Here is a 22,770-nt window from a genome sequence, read left to right on the forward strand (position 1 = left end):
TTGATAAAGTAGTTAGTAAATTTAAGTAAAATTAAGAGTCATTTCTTATTTTCTTGTGATAAATGTATCCCACCCCCAAAAAAAAATCCCCCACAAATATGAGATTACAGATTATTTCCTTTTTTCCCCCTCTTGCTTTTTTAACCAAATAATTAATTGTGGGCATGCACTTAAAAGTTACACCATCTGATGAAAATGTACCACCAGGAAAAAATAGACCTTCAGGAGAGGATGTTGATTTATTTTTACTTTGTGAATAAAAATATTGGCTTTTATGATAAAACTAATAAATGGATTCAAGAGGCATAAGCTTATCCAGCCAGGCCATATTAATATATGGAAAGAAATAAAGAAGAGTTTAAAATCTGTATCAAGTTTCCTTCACGAAATAATATATTACCAGTTTCAGTGAAGAAATTAAGGTTAATACAACAAAATTATTAAGTGCTAAAATTTAAAATTAAGTTAGAAATGAATTTACTAACTGGCCAGGGTAGTATAAAAGCCTTGAAATGCTCTGTTTCTCATGACATTTTAGTCTGCTAACAGCTGTCTCTCTTGAATACATTTCTTTCATGACAGTCTTTTAGAAGGTGTGATTTTTTTTTTCTTTCCTTCAAACTATCTTCTCTAATATCTAATATACTTGCATAATCCTTATTTAGATTCCCTTTTTCGTTTTATTTCATTTTCAAGTTAAGATAACTTCTCATTTTTATTCCTTATTTCTCCTCACATAACAATAGCTTACATTTTAAAGGAAAAACTATATTTTATTATTTGAGTTTTAAGAATAGTAACTGTATTAGAAATGGAAACAGAAACATTTTTCTTTTAAAGGTACCAGAGGATCACAACTTTATAACGTTTAAAGCTTTATGTAGTACTTTAGTGATAATAAATAGAGGTTATTGTTAAGTACAAGATAATAAGATGATACTTTAAGTCTTTATATCAGCTAAGAGCCCTGAAAGAGGTGAAATAGTGCTGTATAAGAATGCAAAGCCTTTTATCCAAAAATACATTGACTAATTTAGCAGAAAGAAGTTGGCCATGGGTTTTTTGTTTTTCAGTGGTCCTGGAATATGGTTTTCATTTATATCCTGTGCCCCTTAAATCACAAATGACCTTGGTCTTCTTACATTGTTTCTTACTTACTATCATGACACTGGCATGGACTTTTAAACCCATCAGCTGATATTCAAACTCTTCTATAGTCACAAGGAGTAAAAGGCATCTGACTAGCAGAGAATACAGGAGGCAAGTTCCTTGCTGGCTATAATTTTGTTGTCATTTCAAGTATCGTGGTGGTATAATTGATGTGACAGGTCTGGGCCTTAGCTGTGGTCCCTTACCTTGTGCTCACTTTCAGTTTTAGTCTCTCTTTGTCATTCATTTGGATGAGGTAAAATTTAGGTGACAAAACATATGCACACCAATGGAAGCTATATAATAGAAGCTTAGCAATGACGTATTGCAGTTACAAGGATGCAAAATTAATATTTTTCCTCACATGAAGCTCATGAAAATTGTAATAATTGGTGTCACCTTACATTACAAGATAGAGGGTGGTGTGCTGATGGCACAGTCAGCAGGAGGTTCTTTTTTATTAATATTATAATTAAATGATTTTCTGGAAATAGGCCAAAAACAGATGCAAGTTGAGCATGCCTTGTCCACTGTTGCTTGGAATCATCACTTGCCGTCTCTAAAAAGAATTGACCTGACACCTTGTTTTTACAGGTTGTTATTGATGCCTTCAGATTGATCAATGCTAATATGATGGTCTTGGGACATGAACCCAGACAAACAACTTCAAATCTGGGTCACTTAAACAAGCCATCTATCCAGGTAATGCCTCTATTTGATAATGTGCTAAACTCTGATTTGTAGTACCGGACCTTTATCAGGTTAGCAATTTTTAAACCTAATATGTCATTCTAACTGGCATGTGATTAATTTTTATAGTTCTTTGGAAGGTAGTTGTTAAATGGGGACTTGAATAATTAAAAAAAGATCCTTTTGAATATTAAGACATCCGTTTTAGGACTGTGCTTAAAGCATCTTACCCTAGTGATTATTTTCTGACTTTGCATGTTCGTGATGTTGTTAGACATAGTTTTGGGTGGATTGCACTTCATTTTTAAGCTGCTGCCATCTCTTGCCAAAAATCAAGGGACCCCTTGCAGTATCAGTCAAAGGAGAGCCAATAAGTAAAAATCAGGTAATGCTGAAAGGAAGTCTCAGATATTTTTAATGTTCCTGGAATTTTTTTCCCTTGTAATTTTACTTGACTTTCAGGCAAAAAACCAAACAAACAAGTAAACAAAAAAACCCGACAGCTCCAAAAAGTAAGTGCATAATAATGCTTTTTAAAGTTGGAGCCTTATATTTTGGGTTATCAAGTACAACACTTTTCATTGCTGAAAGTGTTGAAATGTTCATGTTCAGACACTAAGTATCCTCTTGAGTGATTAATGTTTTCTTTTAATAATTCTCATGCTTCATTGTTTTTACACAGACCTTTATTGCCTACAAAAATTATTTTAAATGTGCCTTTAAATGCAGGAGTATTTGTGACCATAGCGCTAATTGCTTCTCTGAAGATTAATTAAAAGCAGAGAAATAGTAGTGTATGTGGTTAAATAGAGCATATAGAACAAAGACAAGATAGTAGCCATTACACCTCTCCTTCATCTACCTAGTACTATCAGATAACTGTCTGGGGATTTGTGGCTTTGATTGTTAAACATAGTTAAGTCTTTATCAAACTTTAACCATTTTACGTTTTTATTTACCAAATTCTATAATAGTCACTTAACAAAAAAATCTTGATCAAAGTGAAATGTATGCTAAGCTAAAGAGCTGAATTGTATTGCTTTTGATTTTTATAAGTGAAAACTGCAAAGTATAATGAGTATGAAATAGCCTACTAGTATTTTTGATTGGGTACAGACAAGCCCATGCATGCATGTTTCAAGAGAATATATTACTGGACCTTTTTAGCCTGTAATAATGACCTCCCTTGTAAACCCCATAGCATCATGCTGCTTCATTATTTTTTGCAAAAGGTTAAGTAACATCTCACAATCTAAGATCATTGTGATTACAGAATCGTATAATTCTGCCAGAAGTTTACTAATTGCACGTCAACAGCCACCTGTTGCATGGTTCATCTTTTAAATTAAAGTGTCATTTTTTTTAACATTAAATTAATTTTAAGTCTAATTGTTATTAGTGGATTGTTTTTTCTTATAATCCTGGTTATATACATTTTTATTTTGGTCCTAACTTTTAAAGTATTTGGTGAAGTTCTCAGATTTCCTTATAAAATATTAGCCAGAATAAACTTACAGGGAGCTGTGTGTAGTGTATAGGTACATTGTTATTGCTGTTTCTTTGATTTTGTAGATTGTCTTTTTTTTTTTCAAATTAAAATCTGTACATATATTTATTTCTCAGTTTACATAACGTCCATCGTAATGACATCTATCTGGGTGTTTTACAGTGTTAAGACACTTTCAATATATTAAATACTTAAATGAGGCAAAGCCAAAAAAGTAGCAGAACAAACCCTATACCTTAAAACCTTTCCTTACTTATTTTAGACTCACCTATAAAGAAAGGAACCAAGAAAGAATCCAAAGTAAGCAGTAATATTCCCTGATGGAGTTTTAAAGCATTCATCAGAATATGTAATACAAGGGTCAGCAGCTTTTTAAAAGTAGGTTGGCACATTGATAACCCCTTCTCTTCTAGTATAACAAGTTATAGTAACTTTCCACTCAAAATTGGAATACCTCCTGTGTGACACCATCCCTGCTCCAACAATTAATGATACCTTTAAAACTTGTTTATAACAAATATATTGAAATGATTAAACAACCATAGTCATTTCAAACTAAAGAGAACATGTTTCAAAAGAATTTGTGTGCCTTTGTCTCACTTAGACCCATATTGGTTTTATGTGTTTATACCATAGAAGCCCTACATAATGCCATTGTCAGGGAATAAAAGTGATACTGTATCAAAGTTTTTCTGTTATATCATCATATACACAGAAGATATGATTTGATCTACAGCATACCTATGAAATATTGAAAATAATAAGATCTTCCTGAAATTTAATTGCTACCAAAATCTTTTTTTAGGTTTTTCATCATAAAAACTACTATGAAAAATTTCATTTTTAGAGAATACACATAGAATAAATGAGGTTGGACTCTCTACCTCATGGAGATGTAATGAGTGTTTTTAAAATATTTTCAAGTCCTAAGAATAGTTCTGTATTGTTAAGTTTTACAGTGTTAAGTTTCCTGAAAAACCTCCCCTCTACCCACAATAATAAAATATCACCAAAAAGCGGCTTAACTATATACCGTTGGCAAAATAGTTTTAGGTTTTTTTTAAAGCATAGTGTAATGAGGGACAGGGAAATTTGTATTTGAGGTTATTTTAATTTAGCTCAATCAAGCCGTTTACATAATGTCTAATTTTTTTTTGCCTTCAAAAAGTTTGGATTACAATTGGCAATTCAAATTAGGGTCTATTTCCTGCTTTCCCTTAGCAAAGGCTATATAGAGAAGCAGAATAATATTTATTGAATTCTTCTTTCTGGCAGCCCCAGTGGATTTGATTTTCCATATGTTTGGGTCTCCTCATTTATCTGAAATTTTTCATCATCCAAAATAAATTCCAATTCTAAGCCATTTGGATATGAGTCCACCGTACTTTGCCTTACAAAGTTGGGCACGTGAATTGAAGTGGTACATGGTACACAATGTCATCCCATCTGGTGATACCAATGACCACATGGCTACAGTCTATACTGCTACCATGTGGTCTTTATTACTTACCTCTGAAGCACTCACCATTCTTCCTTGTCAAATCTATCCCTGACAGTACCCATCTGCCTTAATCACTGTTATTCATTAGCATTAGGTACCTGCTCTCTTCAGAGCATTGTACTTACTTGACCATTTTTCATATCACCTGAGCTAAATTAATGGTCTAGAGATAGAAAAGTCAAAATGACAATAACTAAAATATCACTTCTTTCTCCCTTTTTTAGAATAGGTCTTTTATCTTTTTAATATGAGTGGCCATATGTTCTTGGAACTCACTTGAAACAAAATAATAAAGCCATACTGTGAAGAACTGGTTGAAGAATTGTTGGGAATTTGCTAGTTTTTTCACCTCCAAATTTCCTAGTATTCACCTGCCTAGTTCCTCTTGCAAGCCCCTCTAATCTTAGAATAGAATCTCAGACCAATACTATCTTGTAAAGGCCTATTCCCTGCATGGAAAAAATGTAAGGAAGGAAATCAAGATGTCAGTAAAACAAGTAATCACTGAATTGGAACTCAGAATAAATTTTCCAAAGAATACATCAAGGGTAATTAGAATGTTATTTGTTCCATGATTTTGACATATTATAGGTTAAATGAGCTTACATTTAACCTATAATATAATAGCCTCAGACTACAACCAGCTTGATAATTTCAAAGTCAAAACATTTTCTGAATTCTGAATAGCTGGCTTAACAATTGAATTTGGAATACAGCCTGTAGGTTAGGGACTGACTACCTGTATGTTCACAGACCCTTAAAAAGTTTGTAAAGCAGAACACAAAGCATCAGCCATATTTGATTGTCAAGGAAAATATCTTATGTATAATTTTTTTTCACTATGATCTTTACTGTTTTACTATTACATAATTAGGTTTGCAGATTCAAACTCCAGAAAAAAACAGTCTGCATTTAGAGTACGTCCCCACCAAGTGGCAGCAAGTGTTTGTGGTTTCATCACATGTGAAGTAGATTAAATTTGAATTTATTCTTTAGGAAGCCATGTTGATATTTATCTACTCCTCTGGCTTTTTTTCCTTCTTAACTTTGATATATTCAGCATTTTTCCTTATTTGAAAATTAATTCAATCCAACAAGTGTATATTATGTTCTAGATCCTAAGAAGACAAAGACAAAAATACAAACTTTGTCTTCCTTCAAGGAGTTTATGTTCTTCTAGACTCTGTACTTTCCAGTTTTATACTATGTTCCTCTTCTCTCCATCCCACCCCCAACCTAGTTTAATTGAGGTACTTTTACATCAGAACAAATTAGATGCCAGAAATAGTTCCTTGACATGTGGTTTGATAATATTTTGCCTTGCTGCCTGTGGCAAAATTTTGCCACTGCCTTTTGGCCAAAATATGTATGTTTTGGCAATGTAATCCTTCTCTAGAATCCAAATGTCTAGAGGTACTTTATACTGATTGTTTTAGTACTTAAAATTAGTGTCAGTTCTTGGGTCTCTGTGGGAGTGGCTTTTCTTGCCATGAAATTTACTCAATATATTCTTGACTATCACCAATCAGCAACTTTTATTATTTAATCTCTACACACCTATACATAGGGAGACAGTTCCTTTAAACTTAAAAACAATTTAGTAGCAGAAATCCTTTTAGACAGAAGTTGAGTATCAAAATATACATTGTCTTATATACAGCTCAACAAATTTTAAATGTATTTAATTATCCACTATAGCTATTTACTTGGAAAGGTAAAAACCAGTGGTGGGTAAAATTTGTAACTGAAAACCTAGTATGCAACATGATCTTCAAGGTTCTATTTCCAAGCCATTTATATATAGGACCATTTAAATCCACCAGAGCTGAGGGCAAAAACTCCAGTCAGAGATGTGGGTGGAAATATAGTCTTATCAATCAACAAATGACTACTACGGGCTAAGCACTATGTTAGGGACTGAGGATACACAGACATTCCCTGCTATCAGGAAGCTTACCTCTAGCTAGGTGAGGCAACATTTATGTGCAGGGCATTCAGACATTTTAGTGCAGTTGTAGGATGCCCTGTATATAGTATCCACAAAACAGATTCAAGATAGTTTTAGGGAAAGGCTTCATGTAGGAGGTAGTGTTTAAGATGAACCTTGAAAGAAATTTGGGATTCCAGGATTCCGCGATAAGGAGGGAATACATTCCAGCCAGTGGAAAGTCATGAAGGCATAATGAAGGAATCAGATGTTGGGCTTTTTGGTTTTATCTTCTGATAGCAGCCAAATCAGAGAACTAGCTGAACTATATGACAGCAGTTCTAGCAATTCATGTCTGTATGATTATCCTTGAAGCAACCAGCCAGCGGCTCAGGTGAGTCTGAGCTGTTCTAAGCACATAGCAACCAATAGAGTGAACCTCTTTTAAATCTATTTTGTAAATTTGTTGCCACAACTAATTCTCTTAATTCTGAGTCATAATTCAGAAAAACACATCCTTTACAATGATCAGTAAATCAGTAGAACCTACAGTAGATGTTAAGCTATTTAGTACTTTAATTTGTGTTTCATAAGTCTTAAATTAAGAAGTTTAAATTACTCACCTTTTTTCTAATCATTTGATTTTTGCAGGCTTTAATTCATGGACTGAACAGACATTATTACTCCATTACTATCAACTATAGAAAGAATGAGCTAGAACAGAAGGTAAGTTTTAATTTTTGTTTTAGAGCAAGGGGAAAAATGTTTCAATTCTTATGGCAGGTTGCAACATTGTGATTTGAATTTTAATTTGTCATCTTCAGTTATTGTCTCCAGTATTTTCTTTTGTGTCATGTTCCTGTTGCTTTGTAGAACACAATTAAGCAAAGACTCCTTAGGAATAGGTTACATATTCTCCATAAGGCTTGTTTAATTAAGACTAATCACTGAATGCTAAAGCACGGAGAAGTGGCTAATAAAAATAATTCTAATGTAATGTTTATTTTGACAAATTATAAAAACCTTTCCTTTTCTGAGCTTTGTGATTTGCTGATTAAATTTTTGTTACCCTTTAAAATGGTATAATTTTTCTACCTTATCTTCTGTAACTTATAACTAAATTACTAATATGGATTTAATTTCCTCAAAGTTTGAGGAAAATACATTGAATTGAATGGCTTATGATTTTTTTTAACTTGTTTCAAGTGTGCCGTTGTAACCCTGAATAAAAAGTAAAAAATAAATTTGAAAAAGGCTGAAAATTATTAAGCCAGGCATGATGCTTCACACTTGTAATAGTAATTTCTATTCCTGGGGAGGCTGATGGTGGATCACCTAAGCTTAGATGTCCTGAGCTAGAGTGGGTTAAGCCAGTCAGGTGTGTCATCAGTTTGGTGAATGGTGAGGGTAGAGGGTAGCCTTACCCAGGTCATGAATTAAGCAAGTCAGAGCTCCCATGCTGATCCAGTACTGGTCCATGGGTGTGCATAGACACGTCTGTGCAAGATAAAGGACCTAGGTTTCATGAGAGACAGGAAAGGGAGGGAAGAGAGAGAAAAAGAGAAAAAAAAATGGCCCCCATAGTCAGAGTTACCATTCTTCAAAGTTCTAAATTTCTTTTCTTGAAAATTTCTTAGCATGTTGGGATAGATTAGGGTTTTGTTCTATTTATTTTCAAATATAACTTTTTCTCCTACCTCCGATTAAATTTTGTCTCTTATTTAATATTACTATTTGAATTCTAGAGTCTGCATCCAGTATTATTGCTTTTTAGGCTAAAAAACAGTGCATCAGTGAAAGCTATATAAATACTCATCTGCACGTCCATTTGTATTTTTGTTTTGTTTTGTTTTGTTGTTTGGTAAGTGAGCACATTTGCCACCTCCAAAAGGGCCTCCTAACACAACCCTGTCTCCCAGACTTACATGAAATAGGACCATAGAAATTCAGTTTCTTTGTCTACTACTTTTTTTAAGGTGATAGTGTAGAGATAAATAGATTCTTTGTTTGAGTACACTTTTTTCAAGTAATCTGTAGATATTTTTGTACATGAGAAATGTGGGATAGCTCAACATTCAAATAAAAAGTAGAAAATTCATCCAAAGATACAAATATTTTTTCTACGTATTAGTTAACATATAACCTTTTGGAAATATGCAAATAATAAGTGACTTTAAAATTCCATTCAATTTGGAGATAACCTATACCACAGTCTTTGGATTTATTTTTTTTTAATTAAAAGTTCTTTAAGTGGTAAAGAATACACTTCTCCCCTCTTGCCCTGAGGAAATTGTCAGGGTTTAACCAATCTACCATGGACTGTCTGGAAGAAGAACAGAGCCAATATCCTTAACTACGGCCATTTCATTCAAGGAGAGCCTCGCTGCATCTGTAGCTACTGATAGTACCAGATTGGGTTTCATGAACATTAACGAGATTCTAAATAACCCTCTTAAGTATGCAGAGAAAACACGATGGCCTACATTTCCTCATCTGGGAGTTCCCCTACAACACTAAAACCACAGGCCCAATCTCAATCCTTATATTTGTGTTAGAAGAGTGAAAATTCTATACCAAATAATCTGTAAGAGTTATGAATGTTAGGGGTCTTTGAAAAATAGCTGAAAATTGGTTCAGAGCTTGTTCTGCTACACCATTTGTGATAATGACTCCTTATCTTTGCATTTGGAAATTAGATTGTGTAATGTATTCTAGTCTCATTGCATAAATAAAACACTTTTGCAGTGAGTCTATGAATTTATGAGATTGTAGCTCTAACTCTGGAGGAGATTTCAGGGGCCATCTAGTCTAATTCTTATTTATTGATAGGAACATTTAGTAAACTTAATCTTAGAAACACATATTTATACATGCATTACTGTAACACCAATGCCATATTCACAGCACCCATGGCGACTGAATATGCTGGTGTAGTTGTGAATCACAGAATGTATCAGACTCTTCACATGGAGGTTAGAACCAAAGCATTTATTCAAATACCAAAAATCTGAATGCTAAAACCAGAAAGTCAAATTCATCATAGTAACCACAAAGTTGGTACACATAATCAATGCAGCCAACACCAACATTCCCAGACCTTCCCTCTGTTAGGCTTTTAAAACAAAACAGGCTCACATAAGCAAGAATCCGCCCCCCACTCACAGTAGCTGCTCAGCCTCCACACTGCTTGCTCCCAGTAGTTCTGGCTTTCTCTCAGCTTGTGCTCAGCTTTTTATTCTGGTTATTAGCTTCTCCCTGTTCCACCCCTTCCTGTTGCATCAGCAAGTTCCTCCCACTGTGTGTTTCACAAGTTCCATTTCTTAACAAAGACTTGACATAATCAAGGGCAAGGCTCAAGTGAAACAAGGCTCTAAGTACTTGTTTGCTTGCTATTACTAGAGGCAGGGAAGATCTTCAAATCCTATTACCATTACAATTACACTTGTTCTCTTTAATTTTGAATTCATTCTTGACAAGGGAATGAAATTGTTGATGCAATAATTGTGATGACTTTTTCAGATGTTGCTAAATTTGCATAAGAAGAGTTGGATGGAAGGTTTGACACTTCAAGACTACAGTGAACATTGTAAACTCAATGAATCTGTAGTAAAAGAGATGTTGGAATTAGCCAAGAATTACAATAAGGTAATTGTTTCTAATAGTTACTTAAATTTTTTAAAATAAAATTTCCTTTTCTTCTATCTAGTTCAGTAACTTCAAATCTGATGTTTTTTCTCTATAATTATTTTACTTTTAAAGATAAGGATAATGAAGCAATAACTAATACATTGACATCCAAATTTTTTTCCATAAACTTCTTTCTTGATTCATAGTGATTTATAGGATTTTTAAATGAATAAAGTAACTGCTCTTTTAAAAAGTGAAATAAGCAAATCTTCATTAAACTATTCCAGCAGGTATTATTTGGCCTTATAAATCCTTCAGTCAACAGAAATATATCATAAATAAAAAATTTATATGTGAGAATATGTTTTTGTATTAGTAAAATATCTGCAGTATTAAGATCATAGTTTAGATCATGATTGAAAAAAGTAATAGTGTAAGATATATTCTGCTTTATATTGAGCATATAATGTTGAAATAATATGAACCAGGATTCAGTGTATGTAAAATTCATCTAGGTATTACAGCAAATATATTGCCCTTTGTGGAAATCTAAGGATTCAGTTTTTAAACTAAAATTGACTGGTCGTTGGAAACTAAATTTCAGCAGTTAGCTTGATTTTGAAAGGCAAGTACGGGTTATAGAGCACTCCTGCTGGAATATCCACAGTAATGCTAGGGTTGAGATGTTTAATCTTTCTAGTTTACAGTTTGATGCTGTGGAAATTATGGAAAAGAAAACAAAATATTTAGCATATTTTAGATTATTAGCTTGCTTTTTCTTAAAGGTTTTTTTAAATTATCGTACATTCATTAGTGTTATGACTGGCAGCATCTGCCCCACCTGAGCCTACCACTTTTCTACCAAGAAAGGAGATACTCCCATAAAGTTAAAATTGAATTATTGTGTTGACGGTGTTATAAAGTCCTTTGGTTTTGTTTTCTTTTGCATTTTTGTGGTCTTCTCACCATGTCCATATTTGGACTCTTAATTTTCCTTCATGATTAAGGGAGAATGTTATTTTTTTTAAGAGTACTTGAAATACAGAAACAAATAGCATTGCCAAATCAGTGCTTTCTTCCTTGCTATTCCTTGAAACATTTTATCTCCCTGCTCCATGTCTTTGCACAGGCTATATACCACATGCCCAGACTGTACTCTTTCATCTCTTCCTCTTAAAATTCCAAGTTTCTTTCAAAGATCAGTTTATGTGCCTATCAGGCCTTTCCTGATTCCACCAGTTGCTGTTGGTGCCCTTCAGCTGCTACAGCTCCTCTCTACCCCCACCTCCAAATATCTTGTATTTGTTTTCTATGTATTTTGCATATACTCATATTTACATATGTTATTTCTTCTGAAATATAAACTACTGGAAGACAGGGACTATTTCTTTTTTGTCTTTATATTCCCATTGCCTGGTACAGAATAGACAATTGATAAATGCTTATTGATTGCTATTGTGCCTAACGATTTTGAATTTGTAAGTCATATGATTATCTACTGTCATATATATAGTACATGCAGATTAGAACATTTGAGTAAATAAGTACTAGGTAATCAATTTCATCTCTGAATTCAGCAAAGAAAGAACAATTTTGGAAATCCTGAATTTCGTTTTTATTCATTTGGTTATCTCCTTAATTCTTGAACTGAAACACCCACATTCCTGCTATTCTAACTCACCTAATTTATTCATGCCAGGATGCATCTGCTATTTTTGTGTCTTATTTTAGTATTTTGATTGCAAAATTTGTAAATGAGTGTGCAGGTGGAAAAATGAACTGCAAAAGAGCATTACTTCTGTGGGTGGTAGAGGAACAAAGGTGGAGAGCACGATGATCCATGAGTAGGAAATATTTTCCTGCCCCCTTTTTTGTCCACTTGTTTAACCTTGGAATCCTGTAGATCTTGTTATTTAAGGACAATTCATATTTTCATGTGGAAATATTAGCCTGTTTGAGTGCTAGAAGAATACGTTGCTTTAAAAAGAAAAAAGAGGATCATATATTCAGAGCTAGAAAGGACTTCAGAGGTCATCTAGTCCAACCTCCTCATTTATCATATTAGGAAACTGAGACCCAGAAAGATTATGTGACTTGCCCAAGGTTACACAGTTATTACATAGTAGGACTGGAATTTGAGCCCATGTCTTCTGACTTTTAATTCATCATTTTTTGACCTAACTACATTCAGGACCCAAAAGTATTAATTTAGAACACATGACTACCTCTAGGCTACTACAAAAGCCACATATTAAATGACAAAATTTCTGTTTAAATGACATTTTTGCTGCCACTTAAGTACTCAGTAATCAATGAGTTTTAAAGTATATAGGAATAAGGTTTTGCTCATCTAGTTTAAATAAAATTTAACTTATTAAATTGAATGCCTGCTAAAATATTTTCATATAAAAACAACACGATTCCACTCCACCAGCATGAATGAAGCACATGCTATGTTGAAAGGCCCTATGGTTGATGTTGAAGACACAATGAAAAAAATCATTTCCTGCCTTCCAACTTTTACCTTGTACTATGAGGGATAGAAATCAGTTCAGTAATTTGAAGAATTTAAGAGGACACAAACTGAAGAGTCAGGGAATGAAGACTTCTCAGAGAACATGGATTCTCAGCTGAGCTTTGAAGGAAGACACATTCCAAGAGTTAGAAATTTGGAAAGAGTGGATTAGAGGGATATGAGTATGCTTCTAGAAAGCATGGATATAGGGATTAAAATCTTCAAGTAACAGGTTGGAATCTAGTTTGTTTGAAACGTAGAGTTCATCAAGAGGAATAGTACAAAATAATTTTGAAAAGGTAGATGAGAGCCAGATTGCACAAAAACAAAATTTGAATCTTAGAATTAATAGGGGAACCACTGCAGACTTTTGATTAAGACCATGACAGCAAATTCCATGCCTTAAGAACATTATTTTGATAACTGTATGAAGATTGGATTAGGGAGGGGAAGGACTGGAAACAGGCTATTACAGCAAGCCAAATGACAGGTAATGAGGGTTAGAATTGTGTCTAGTGTGGTTTCTAAACTCTGATTTCATGATCAGAACAGGCTTCCCAAGGATTTGGTCATTTAACTCATATTGTTTCCCCAATTCCTCTCTGCCTCTTTAATTCTTTAAGATTTAAGACTTTAAATCTTGCCTTCCTGAGCCTATCCTTGGTTCTCTCCAGAGCTCCTGGAGTACTTGTTATCTATAGTACTAGTTTATCACTTGTATACTGCATTATATTACCATTTATGTATATGGCTTGTCCCCCCAATTAGATTTTCTCAGAATTTCAGGCTTGGAAAGGACTTCACATGTTATATATATAGTCCAGTCTTTACATGAATAAGAATTTCCTTCAAAACATCAACAAGAACCTATATAACCTCTTCCAGAAGCTTTCTAATGACTGGAATCCTTTCTATGCAGAGGCATCTTACTCATTTTTTGAGCTCTGATTGCTAAGGAAGATTTTCCTTCATCAGGCTAAAATCTTTTCTTTTGCTTCTTTCCTACCTTTTTACCATTTCTGCCCTCCAATGCCAAGTAGAACAAGGCTAATCCCATTTCTACATGGCATCCCCTTGAATATTGGAACGTAACACCTCTTGTCTTCTCATGGAGTTCACAGTTTTTAATATAACTCTAACCTTCCCTTTAATGTAAGAAGACTAGAATCTCTAAATCACCCTTCAGAGGCAAATCTCTTCAGGTTATTGGTAGCACTGTACATTAGGCTCTTGTAGATAGCTCTTTTCCCTAACTTTTTAAACTTTTACTCTAACAGAAGAAATATTATTACTTCCAAGTTAATAAGAAGACGAGACTTTAAATCATCATCTTAGCATGTTTTCTGTCTTCCCTTCTGGCTAGCATTTTTTAAAAGGAGATAGTCACATCATGATATGGGTAAAAAACACTAATTGTCTTTCTCTTTTTTTTTTTTTGAGTCAAGAGTTTTCTAGCTACTAGTTTCTAAAACTTAACCTGTTTTTCCTTTCCCCTCCCCCCTTTTCTGTTTGAAGACGCTTCCACAGGTTTCTTCAGATTCATCAACATCCTATTGGTTGTTATTAACTGCTATGTCTCCCTGTAGCTTAACATTAAAAATGACTTTCTGACTTAAATAAGTTTGATGTTATTAAAATCTTAAACTATATCAGAACTTAACCTTTTAAGTTACATTTTCAGTACTTTACAAACCCATGATTTTCTGTCAGTGAAGGTATTGTCCTCTGATGTCAATTACAATACAGTTTAGTAAACAGTCTTGATGAATTTCTGTGGGCAAAAATATCCATCACCTTGTGCCAGGTGATGAACCTCTTCAAACTTGGATAAGTAGATCTCCACATGAAATATATAGTCTTTCACTGAGCCAGTTCTTATATTTTTCCTGATTGCTAGAATACTACCATAAATATAGAGTGATTTCTTCACAAAACCTTGATCAAGAAGTTAATTGAAGTTAATACTTCTTTAAATTGTTCTCTAAGCCTGTCCTCTTAAGTAGAATGGATAGTTATTAATTAGATCTGGCCTCTAGATAGATAACATGTTCAAAAATAGCATATTTCCATTTTAAATATTTTCCATTCAAAGTGATCTCATTTTAATGTATATTTTATATTCAATGAAAAGTTTATATTTGTTACTTACATGGCATTTCAGGCCTGATTTTGAAAACTGGGCAAACAGTGGCGGGGGGGGGCAGTATATAAATGACAAAATAGTAGTTAAAATCTCATGACTGAGTAAGTGTATTTTGGTTGGTTTTGTAGAACTTTTTTTTGTTGTTGTTTTTGTTAGAAAGGAAGACTCGTGTAATATTAAGGGGGGGAAAAAGCATCATTAAAAAAATAAAAATACTCAATTCTGATGGTTCAGGTTATTTTAAGTCATTTGATCAAGAGGTCACTAGTCTGCTTTATTCAAAGAATAGGTAATATAAAGCCAAAATTACCCTTAGAATTTAAGGGAAGAAATCCACTCTTGTAGTAGAAATACTAGGATAATTTTTGGTAGTGGGCTTATATTGGCTTTCTGGGACTAATCTAACTTACCATGTGATTTCCAGCTCTTTTCTTAATACCAAGAAATGGTACTAAGATTTTGAGGGAGAAAAGGTGCACAGTAGCAAAAAATAGTAGAAATGTATTTTTCTTCAAGAGGAAAGGATGGAAGTGAAGACATTTTTGACAAGAGACGTCAAACTTGCCTGGTGTAGTAGAAATACCATATTGTCCAGAGGACTGGGTTTTCCCATCTCTATGCATCAGTTTCCTTATCCGTAAAAAATGAATACTACTTGCTCAGTCTGCCACTAGATTATTGTGAGGATAATGCTTTATAAATCTTAAAGGGGTTTTGTCAATGTGGCATTGACACTCTTATTGTAACAGTAAATTTGACTGAAGTGAAGAATTTAAACTGTTGCTAAACAAGAGTTTTATCTGGACAAGAGATTCTTAACTTGGGATCCTCAGACTTCTTGGGGGAGATTTTAGGGGGACCATGTACTCAGAATTGTTACTATTTCAATAATAATAAGTTTCTTTTATAATCCTATTTTATTTCATGCATTTATAATGGATAATATAAAATACAAATATTTATATTCAATGTTTTGTTTTAAAATAAATTGCATTTTCTGAGAAAAGGGTCCATAGTTTCACCAGACTGCCAAAGGGGTCCATGACACCAAAGTATCATTTCCCACCCAACTTTTTTCCTGCTTTCATCATCTCCAGAAATTTAGCATTCTGAAAGATAAAATCAACTCTGAAACTCACATGTCCTCAGCACTCCCTGTTCCTTGGGCCCCTGTTTCCCTCTGGTTAGAGAGGATGGAAAGTGGACACCTGGGAGCTCTTCCCTGATCCTTCTTATTTAAGGATGGCACCCAGGGAATTCTCACTCATCATTTCTCACCCACCTACTTTTCTAGTTTTCATTATCTGCAGAAATCCACACCTCCTCAGATCGTTTCCCTTACCAGCTATATGACTTCATCATACCCACAGTCTGAGTTTCTCCTTCCCCTTTTCCCAGCTTTTCAGCTTCTTTTTAGATGTTTTGCATCCACCATTAGATTGTGAGCTCTTTGAGGGCAGGAACAATCTTATTTTGTATCCTTAGCACTATGCCTGAAACTTAATCGGTACTTAGGAAATGTTAACGGACTCTCTGACTCTTAAATAGATAAGATATCTTGATCTTGAAAGACATTCACTCCAGTTGATTCGTGGGTTATGAAATATATTTTTTTTTGCTTGGGTTTTTCTCACATTTTATTTATTTTTCATTTTCAATATTCATTTCCACAAGATTTTTTTGAGTTACAAATTTTTCTCCCCATCTTTCCCCTATCCCCCACCCCAAAATAGCTAGCCTACTGAATACCCCTTCCCCCAATCTGTTCTCTTATATCCTCCCCCACTCCCCTCCCCCAACTTTCTAGTAGGGCAAGATGGATTTCTATACCTGAGTGCCTGTTTTTCTTATTTCCCAGTTGCATGTAAAAACCAGTTTCTGTTTTTTTAACATTTGTTTTTGAAACTTTGAGTTCCAGAGTCTTTCCCTTCTTCCCTCCTCACCTACCCCCACTGGGAAGACAAACAATTCAACATAGGTTGTACATGTGTAGTTACACAAAACATTTCCATAGTAGTTATATTTACTGTGAAAGACCAACTATATTTTCCTCCATCTTATCCCACCCCCCCCATTTATTCTATTTTCTACTTTGACCCTGTCCCTTTTCAAAAGTGTTTGCTTCTAACTACCCTCTCCCCCAGTCTGCCCTCCCTTCTATCATCTCTTCTCATCCCCTTCCCCTCTGCTTTCCTGTAAGGTAAGATACCCAATTGAATGTGTATGTTATTCCCTCCTTAAGCCAAATTCAATGAGAGTAAGGTAGACCCATTCCCTTTCACCTTCTGCTCTTCCCCTCCATTGTAACAGTTTTCTCTTGCCTCTTTTATTTGAGATAATTTACCCTAATCTATCTTTCCTTTTCTCCTCCCAATATATTCCTCTCTCACCTCTTAATTTTATTTTTAAGATATCATCCCTTCATATTCAACTCATTTTGTGCCCTCTATGTATGCATGTATACACATGCACACTCACATATATATTCATACACACATAACCCTCCTATACATACATGTATGTATGTATATATATATATATATATATATATATATATATATACACACACACACATATATATTCCCTTCAACTATCCTCATATTGAGAAGAGTCTCATGAGTTACAATTATCGTTTTTTCCATGTAGGAATGTAAACAATTCAACTTCAATAAGTTCCTTATGTTTTCTTTTTCCTTTTACCTTCTCATGCTTCTCTTGCTTGTACTTGAAAGTCAAATTTTTTGTTCAGCTCTGGTTTTTTCATCAAGAATGCTTGAAAGTCCTCTGTTCTATTGAATGACCATATTTTCCCCTGAAGAATTATACTCAGTTTTGCAGGTGATTCTTGGTTTTAATCCTAGCTCCTTTGACCTCCAGAATATCATATTCCAAGCCCTTTGATCCCTTAATGTAGAAGCTTCTAGGTCTTGGGTTATCCTGATTGTGTTTCCACAATACTCAAAATTGTTTCTTCCTGACTGCTTGCAGTATTTTTATGAAGTATATTGTAAGGAATTTAAACTCCTAAAAACTTTTTAGCTTTTAGAAGTTGCTCTTGGTTTCAGACCACAGGAATGACATCATTAAAACATGACTTTAGGAAGATTCCCTCATTTTGTTAACAGTAGGAATATTCAGAACAGGTTTCTCCAGCAGATATGTGGGCCAGAGAGAAAACACTGATATTGCTTCTGCTACTTCTGGGGAAACCAGGAAAAAACTATTTGTGGTACTAAAAGTGCAATTATAGGCTACACTTAAGTTTTATACTGGGGGGGGGGGGAAATCATAGGAAAAAGTTAAAAAGTTTAGCCTATATTGGACCATAATACTGTATTTGCTTTCCCTCTAGTCTCAAAGGAACAGATGTCCCTCTTCCTCTACTTAAAGACGTTACCTGTACCTTTAGTCTCACCTCATCCTTTCCCCTTCTCCCCCCCCCCCCCCTTACTAAACTGAAGTTTATCCTTTTTTCTCACCCCCCCCCCTCCCCCCCCCTGTTCCCGCATCTTGTTTTTACACTAATCTAAGGGTGGAGAACCTGGGGCCTCAAAGCCACATGTGGCCCTCTAGGTTCTCAGTTTCAGCCCTTTGACTGAATCTAAACTTCACAGTTTAGATAAATAAATCCCCTTAATAAAAGGATTTGTTTTGTAAAACTTGGACTCAGTCAAAAGGCTGCCCCCAAGGACCTAGAGGGCCATATGTGGCCTTGAGACCCCATGTTCCCCACCCCTGCAACTAATCCTTTCTCCCTCCACTACCCTTTTTCTCACTTCTCTGACTCTTTCCCCTTTGCCTTCAGACTTGCAGAGGTTGCTCCAAATTGAATAAAGAATTCCTGCTGACTCCTAGCTAACTTTTCCCCACAAAACTTCTCAAACAAGGGCCCTACAACTTCTACCTCTGTTCCTTTGTCCTTTCTTACTCCCTAAATCTCTGCAGTCTGAGTTTCCCCACCATTCCTCATAAACACTCTTAAATCCTACTAGTTACCTCTTTATTTAGTAATTCTACAGCCTTTTCTATCATCATTCTTGTAGAATTCTCAGCTCTGTGTTCTCTATGTTACACTTCTGAGGTGTCAAGTGCATTGTGGCATATAATAAAGAAAGGAGAGACTTAGAATTAGAACATTCATGTTTGAGTCCTGGCTCTGATATATTTCTGTTTGCTTAATATTTAGAAGCATCCTTATAAGCCAACCTCAGGAAATGAGAAGTAATGGCTTCATTGTCAGTATTGGAAAATTGGGAAGAAGTGACTGGAGAGGTGATGATGTTAGGGTTGTTTTTGACATGTCATATATTAGTTGTTAATGAGATGTAGCCACATAATATGGTTGGAATTATGTGTTTAAGTGGCAGCTTTTAAGGGGAAGAGCAGAAAAAAAGGCCCAGGACTGAACCTTGTGGGATGTTTTATAGTTAATGGGTACAGTGAAAGAAGAATGGGAAGAGTGGGGAGAGAGACATTAAGAGTAACACATTATTTCAGAGGAAACTGAGCTTATGGAATATCATAGGGAAACCAGATGGTTAGTTGTTTTGAAGAGGTGATATGGAGTGAGAACTAAAAAGAACACAATGGATTTGACCTGGAGGAGATTCCCCAATAGAAGTTTTACTAAAATGATAAGAATTGAAGCCACAGGTGCTTAAAGAAGGAAAAGAAAAAAAGATGGAATGATATTTGAGGTTTGGGGGTTGAGTGAAAGCTTTTTAAGACAGGGGAGACTTTTAGGGGGATTATGATCATGCATCAGACCTTGTTCCAAGAATTTTCAAGAACTGTGCAGACAGTGCACGATGGGATAGCCATCTGGGGGTCTTTGTTGATAAACTGTTATAAACGTTTCTAGTGTGAATAGCCACAAACATTTTCAGTGCTTTTTGTTGGTTGAGTAAACCGATGAACATGAATGCAAAAGCAAAATTTGACGCCAAATCATAGAAGTTGCCATAAACACAGAAGTTCCCTAGTGAGGACACTGCCTGTGCCTGAATTTCATTTAATTCTACTGCTACCATTTCTGAATTTTTCTGGTGACTGGCCAGACTAGGAATATGAGCAAAGACAAACTGGTCTGGTCTCAATCTATACAAATAGAGGTAATGCAAGTAGATGAAAGAAATGTTTAGGGCTTTTGGTGGGTAAGTTTGGCTTCCCTTACTACTAAACGGAATATACTTAGCCTTTTGCCATGAAGGTTTGCAACCTTGGTGTATGCCTAAATCTACAGCTGCTCCTCAATTCCCAGATGGCAGCTATGGCTGGGAGTACTTTTTGCCATCTGCATTTAACAAGGAGATTCTGAGCATTTCTTTCTCTCTCCAGGGGGATTATTGGAAATGGGGGGGAAAAGTAATTTATAAGGTGGCTACATAGTATAAACAATTTTAGTCACTTCATGAACTAGAAATTGTTCACCTGCACATACTTAGATTACCTGAAGATATATATAGTACTAAGAAATAATTTCTTAATAGCTATTTTGTTAATGGATTAGTAAATTGAGCCAAATTCCACAACTATTGTCTTTTTCAAATATTATACAGGGCACTGTTATTGGCATTTTCATTATTGAATGGAAATAGAGTACAAAGTGTTAGATACTGTCCTTCAGATGAGATTTGAAGCCTGGCTTCAAATTGATGGAGGAAAATATATAATGTCGTTGGGTTTTTTAAAAGTAAATTTCTATGTCGGAGTCTTAGCCATTTAATTACTCCTAATATAGCCAATATATACATGTAAACCAAACCCAGCTGGGATTCACAACATTATTAATGTGACTTATCAAGAAAATCCACATAATACTAGGGCACATGGAGAAGGAAGTTCCCAGTTAAAAATCAAATTTATGCTATCTGGAAATAACAAGAATGACATCCAACCTTGAAAATGAACATACTTGCAACCCTAGGGATTCCTGATTGGGGGAGGTGTTATTAATTGCTATTTTTCCTTTACTCATTTTTTATGTCTTAATTTTTTTTTCTTTAATGTGTGTTGTTAAGGAAATATAATCTAATAATTAGTAGATACAATCCTTAATCTATCATCCTTTCTTTTGGGGATGGTTCTGCTGGGGCAAATTCTCTAGGTAGCTTATCCATTTACAAAATTATGCACTTGCCATCCTTGCTCATTTTCAAGTTCTCTGTTTATAAAGCCATTAAGAAGGTGTGAAATGTGGCCAAACTTCTCAATTTATGGAAAACATTTGAAGATGGATTGAATTTCCTAAATGTGAGGAAATTTAGCACTAAGATGATCAGTTTGAAATACCCATTAGGTATCTTTCATTTGTGTATCTGTACCGTGTTCCCTTTTGTCTCCATTTCTGTGGTCATCAGTATTGTGAAGGATTTCCCTTTGCTTTCCAAGTTACTGCTTTGCTTCCATTTGTTTTCAGTTCTATAAATGAATCATAGAGCTGGAAGGAACAGCCCGTTAAAGTTCATCTAATATGCCAGTAGAATACAACCAATACTTGCTTCAAATGCCATTGAGTGTCACCCATATTATAGGTTATCTAATCTTAAAAAATCATTAGCAGTTTTTTGACTCTCAAAGCATTCTGTTTTTTATGAAGACAGTATGATTTTGCATACTTTTTAAGATGTCTCTTAAGTATTCAAATTGATAGTAATTAAGTTGTGAAGATTAGCAAAAGAATATCACTAAAATGTGGTTCTTTGAATCCCACGAATGAAGGTTATTGTTGTTTATTTGATGATTTTTTAATGCTGTGGAAAAAGTAAACAAAATTGAAAACACTGACCTTGATCTTTCATTTACAGGCAGTAGAAGAAGAAGATAAGATGACACCTGAACAGCTGGCAATAAAGAACGTTGGCAAGCAGGTGAGATGTACCACATTATGCAGTTGCAGGCTTTGTGGATTGTCCGACTATATTTTGGGGTCTGTGTGGGGAGCTTTCTTTGCCTCTTTCTGTCCGTTGCTTTATTTTTCTTTGACCTACATTCATGACCTTTCCAACTTTGTTTCCCACGCTCCGTTTATTCTGCTTCAAACTAGTGTAAGTGTTCTTCTCCTCCCTGACCCCAGTCCAACCAATAGTCACTGTACTTCCTGTTAAATTCCTCCTGAGCCTTTAAGGCCCAATTTAAATCTCTTCTGTGGAGATTTTCTTCGTTTCCTTTCTTGGTACGAACTATCTCCCTTGGCCATAAAATATAACTTTTTTTTTCCTAAGTCTTTAATACATTTATCATATTTTATTGTAGGTATGTCCTTATTAGATTTTAAGCTCCCTGTGGGCAGAGATCGTATCCTATTTAAACTTCTTCCCCAAGCCTCTACACACATTAGATACTTGATAAATGTTTGTTGGATTAAGGAAATGTGAAATTAATTTTCAGGGGCATTTGATGCTATTTCTGTATTTCTCATCTCTTGAAAAGTTAAATACCAAATGATTCACTTACCTTTAAGACAGTGGTTTTGTTTAAATTAATTAATAAAGAATACATTTTTAAAGTATAAAAAGAAATTTTGGCTCTAAATTAATAATCTGAGTTGTTTTTTAAACATCTGTTGAGTAGATATTTGTGTAGTAACTGAAATAAAATCCCATACATACAGATTTAAATGATTATTTATGCACTGTTACCCCAAAATGGGGTGTGGGGAGGGAATAAGGATTGAGATACTTAAAAATATGTAATTGTGTTCAGAAGTAGA

The 22,770-nt window shown here is 34.6% G+C and overlaps 1 protein-coding gene across 1 annotated transcript in view; it reads left to right on the forward strand.

Moving 5' to 3' along the window:
- PSMD14 (proteasome 26S subunit, non-ATPase 14) overlaps nucleotides 1-22,770 on the forward strand; it is a 105,324-nt gene that overhangs the window by 80,190 nt on the left and 2,364 nt on the right. Inside the window, exons 8-11 of the mRNA XM_069080334.1 lie at nucleotides 1,744-1,851; nucleotides 7,426-7,500; nucleotides 10,294-10,419; nucleotides 21,866-21,928. Of these exons, the coding sequence (XP_068936435.1) occupies nucleotides 1,744-1,851; nucleotides 7,426-7,500; nucleotides 10,294-10,419; nucleotides 21,866-21,928 (372 nt within the window). The remainder of the gene's footprint in view (nucleotides 1-1,743; nucleotides 1,852-7,425; nucleotides 7,501-10,293; nucleotides 10,420-21,865; nucleotides 21,929-22,770) is intronic.

The sequence above is a fragment of the Petaurus breviceps genome, unplaced genomic scaffold (genome assembly GCF_028583685.1).
Source record: "Petaurus breviceps papuanus isolate PSGF00001 unplaced genomic scaffold, PetGlider_PUasm1.0 91133, whole genome shotgun sequence".
NCBI classification, from domain to species: domain Eukaryota; kingdom Metazoa; phylum Chordata; class Mammalia; order Diprotodontia; family Petauridae; genus Petaurus; species Petaurus breviceps.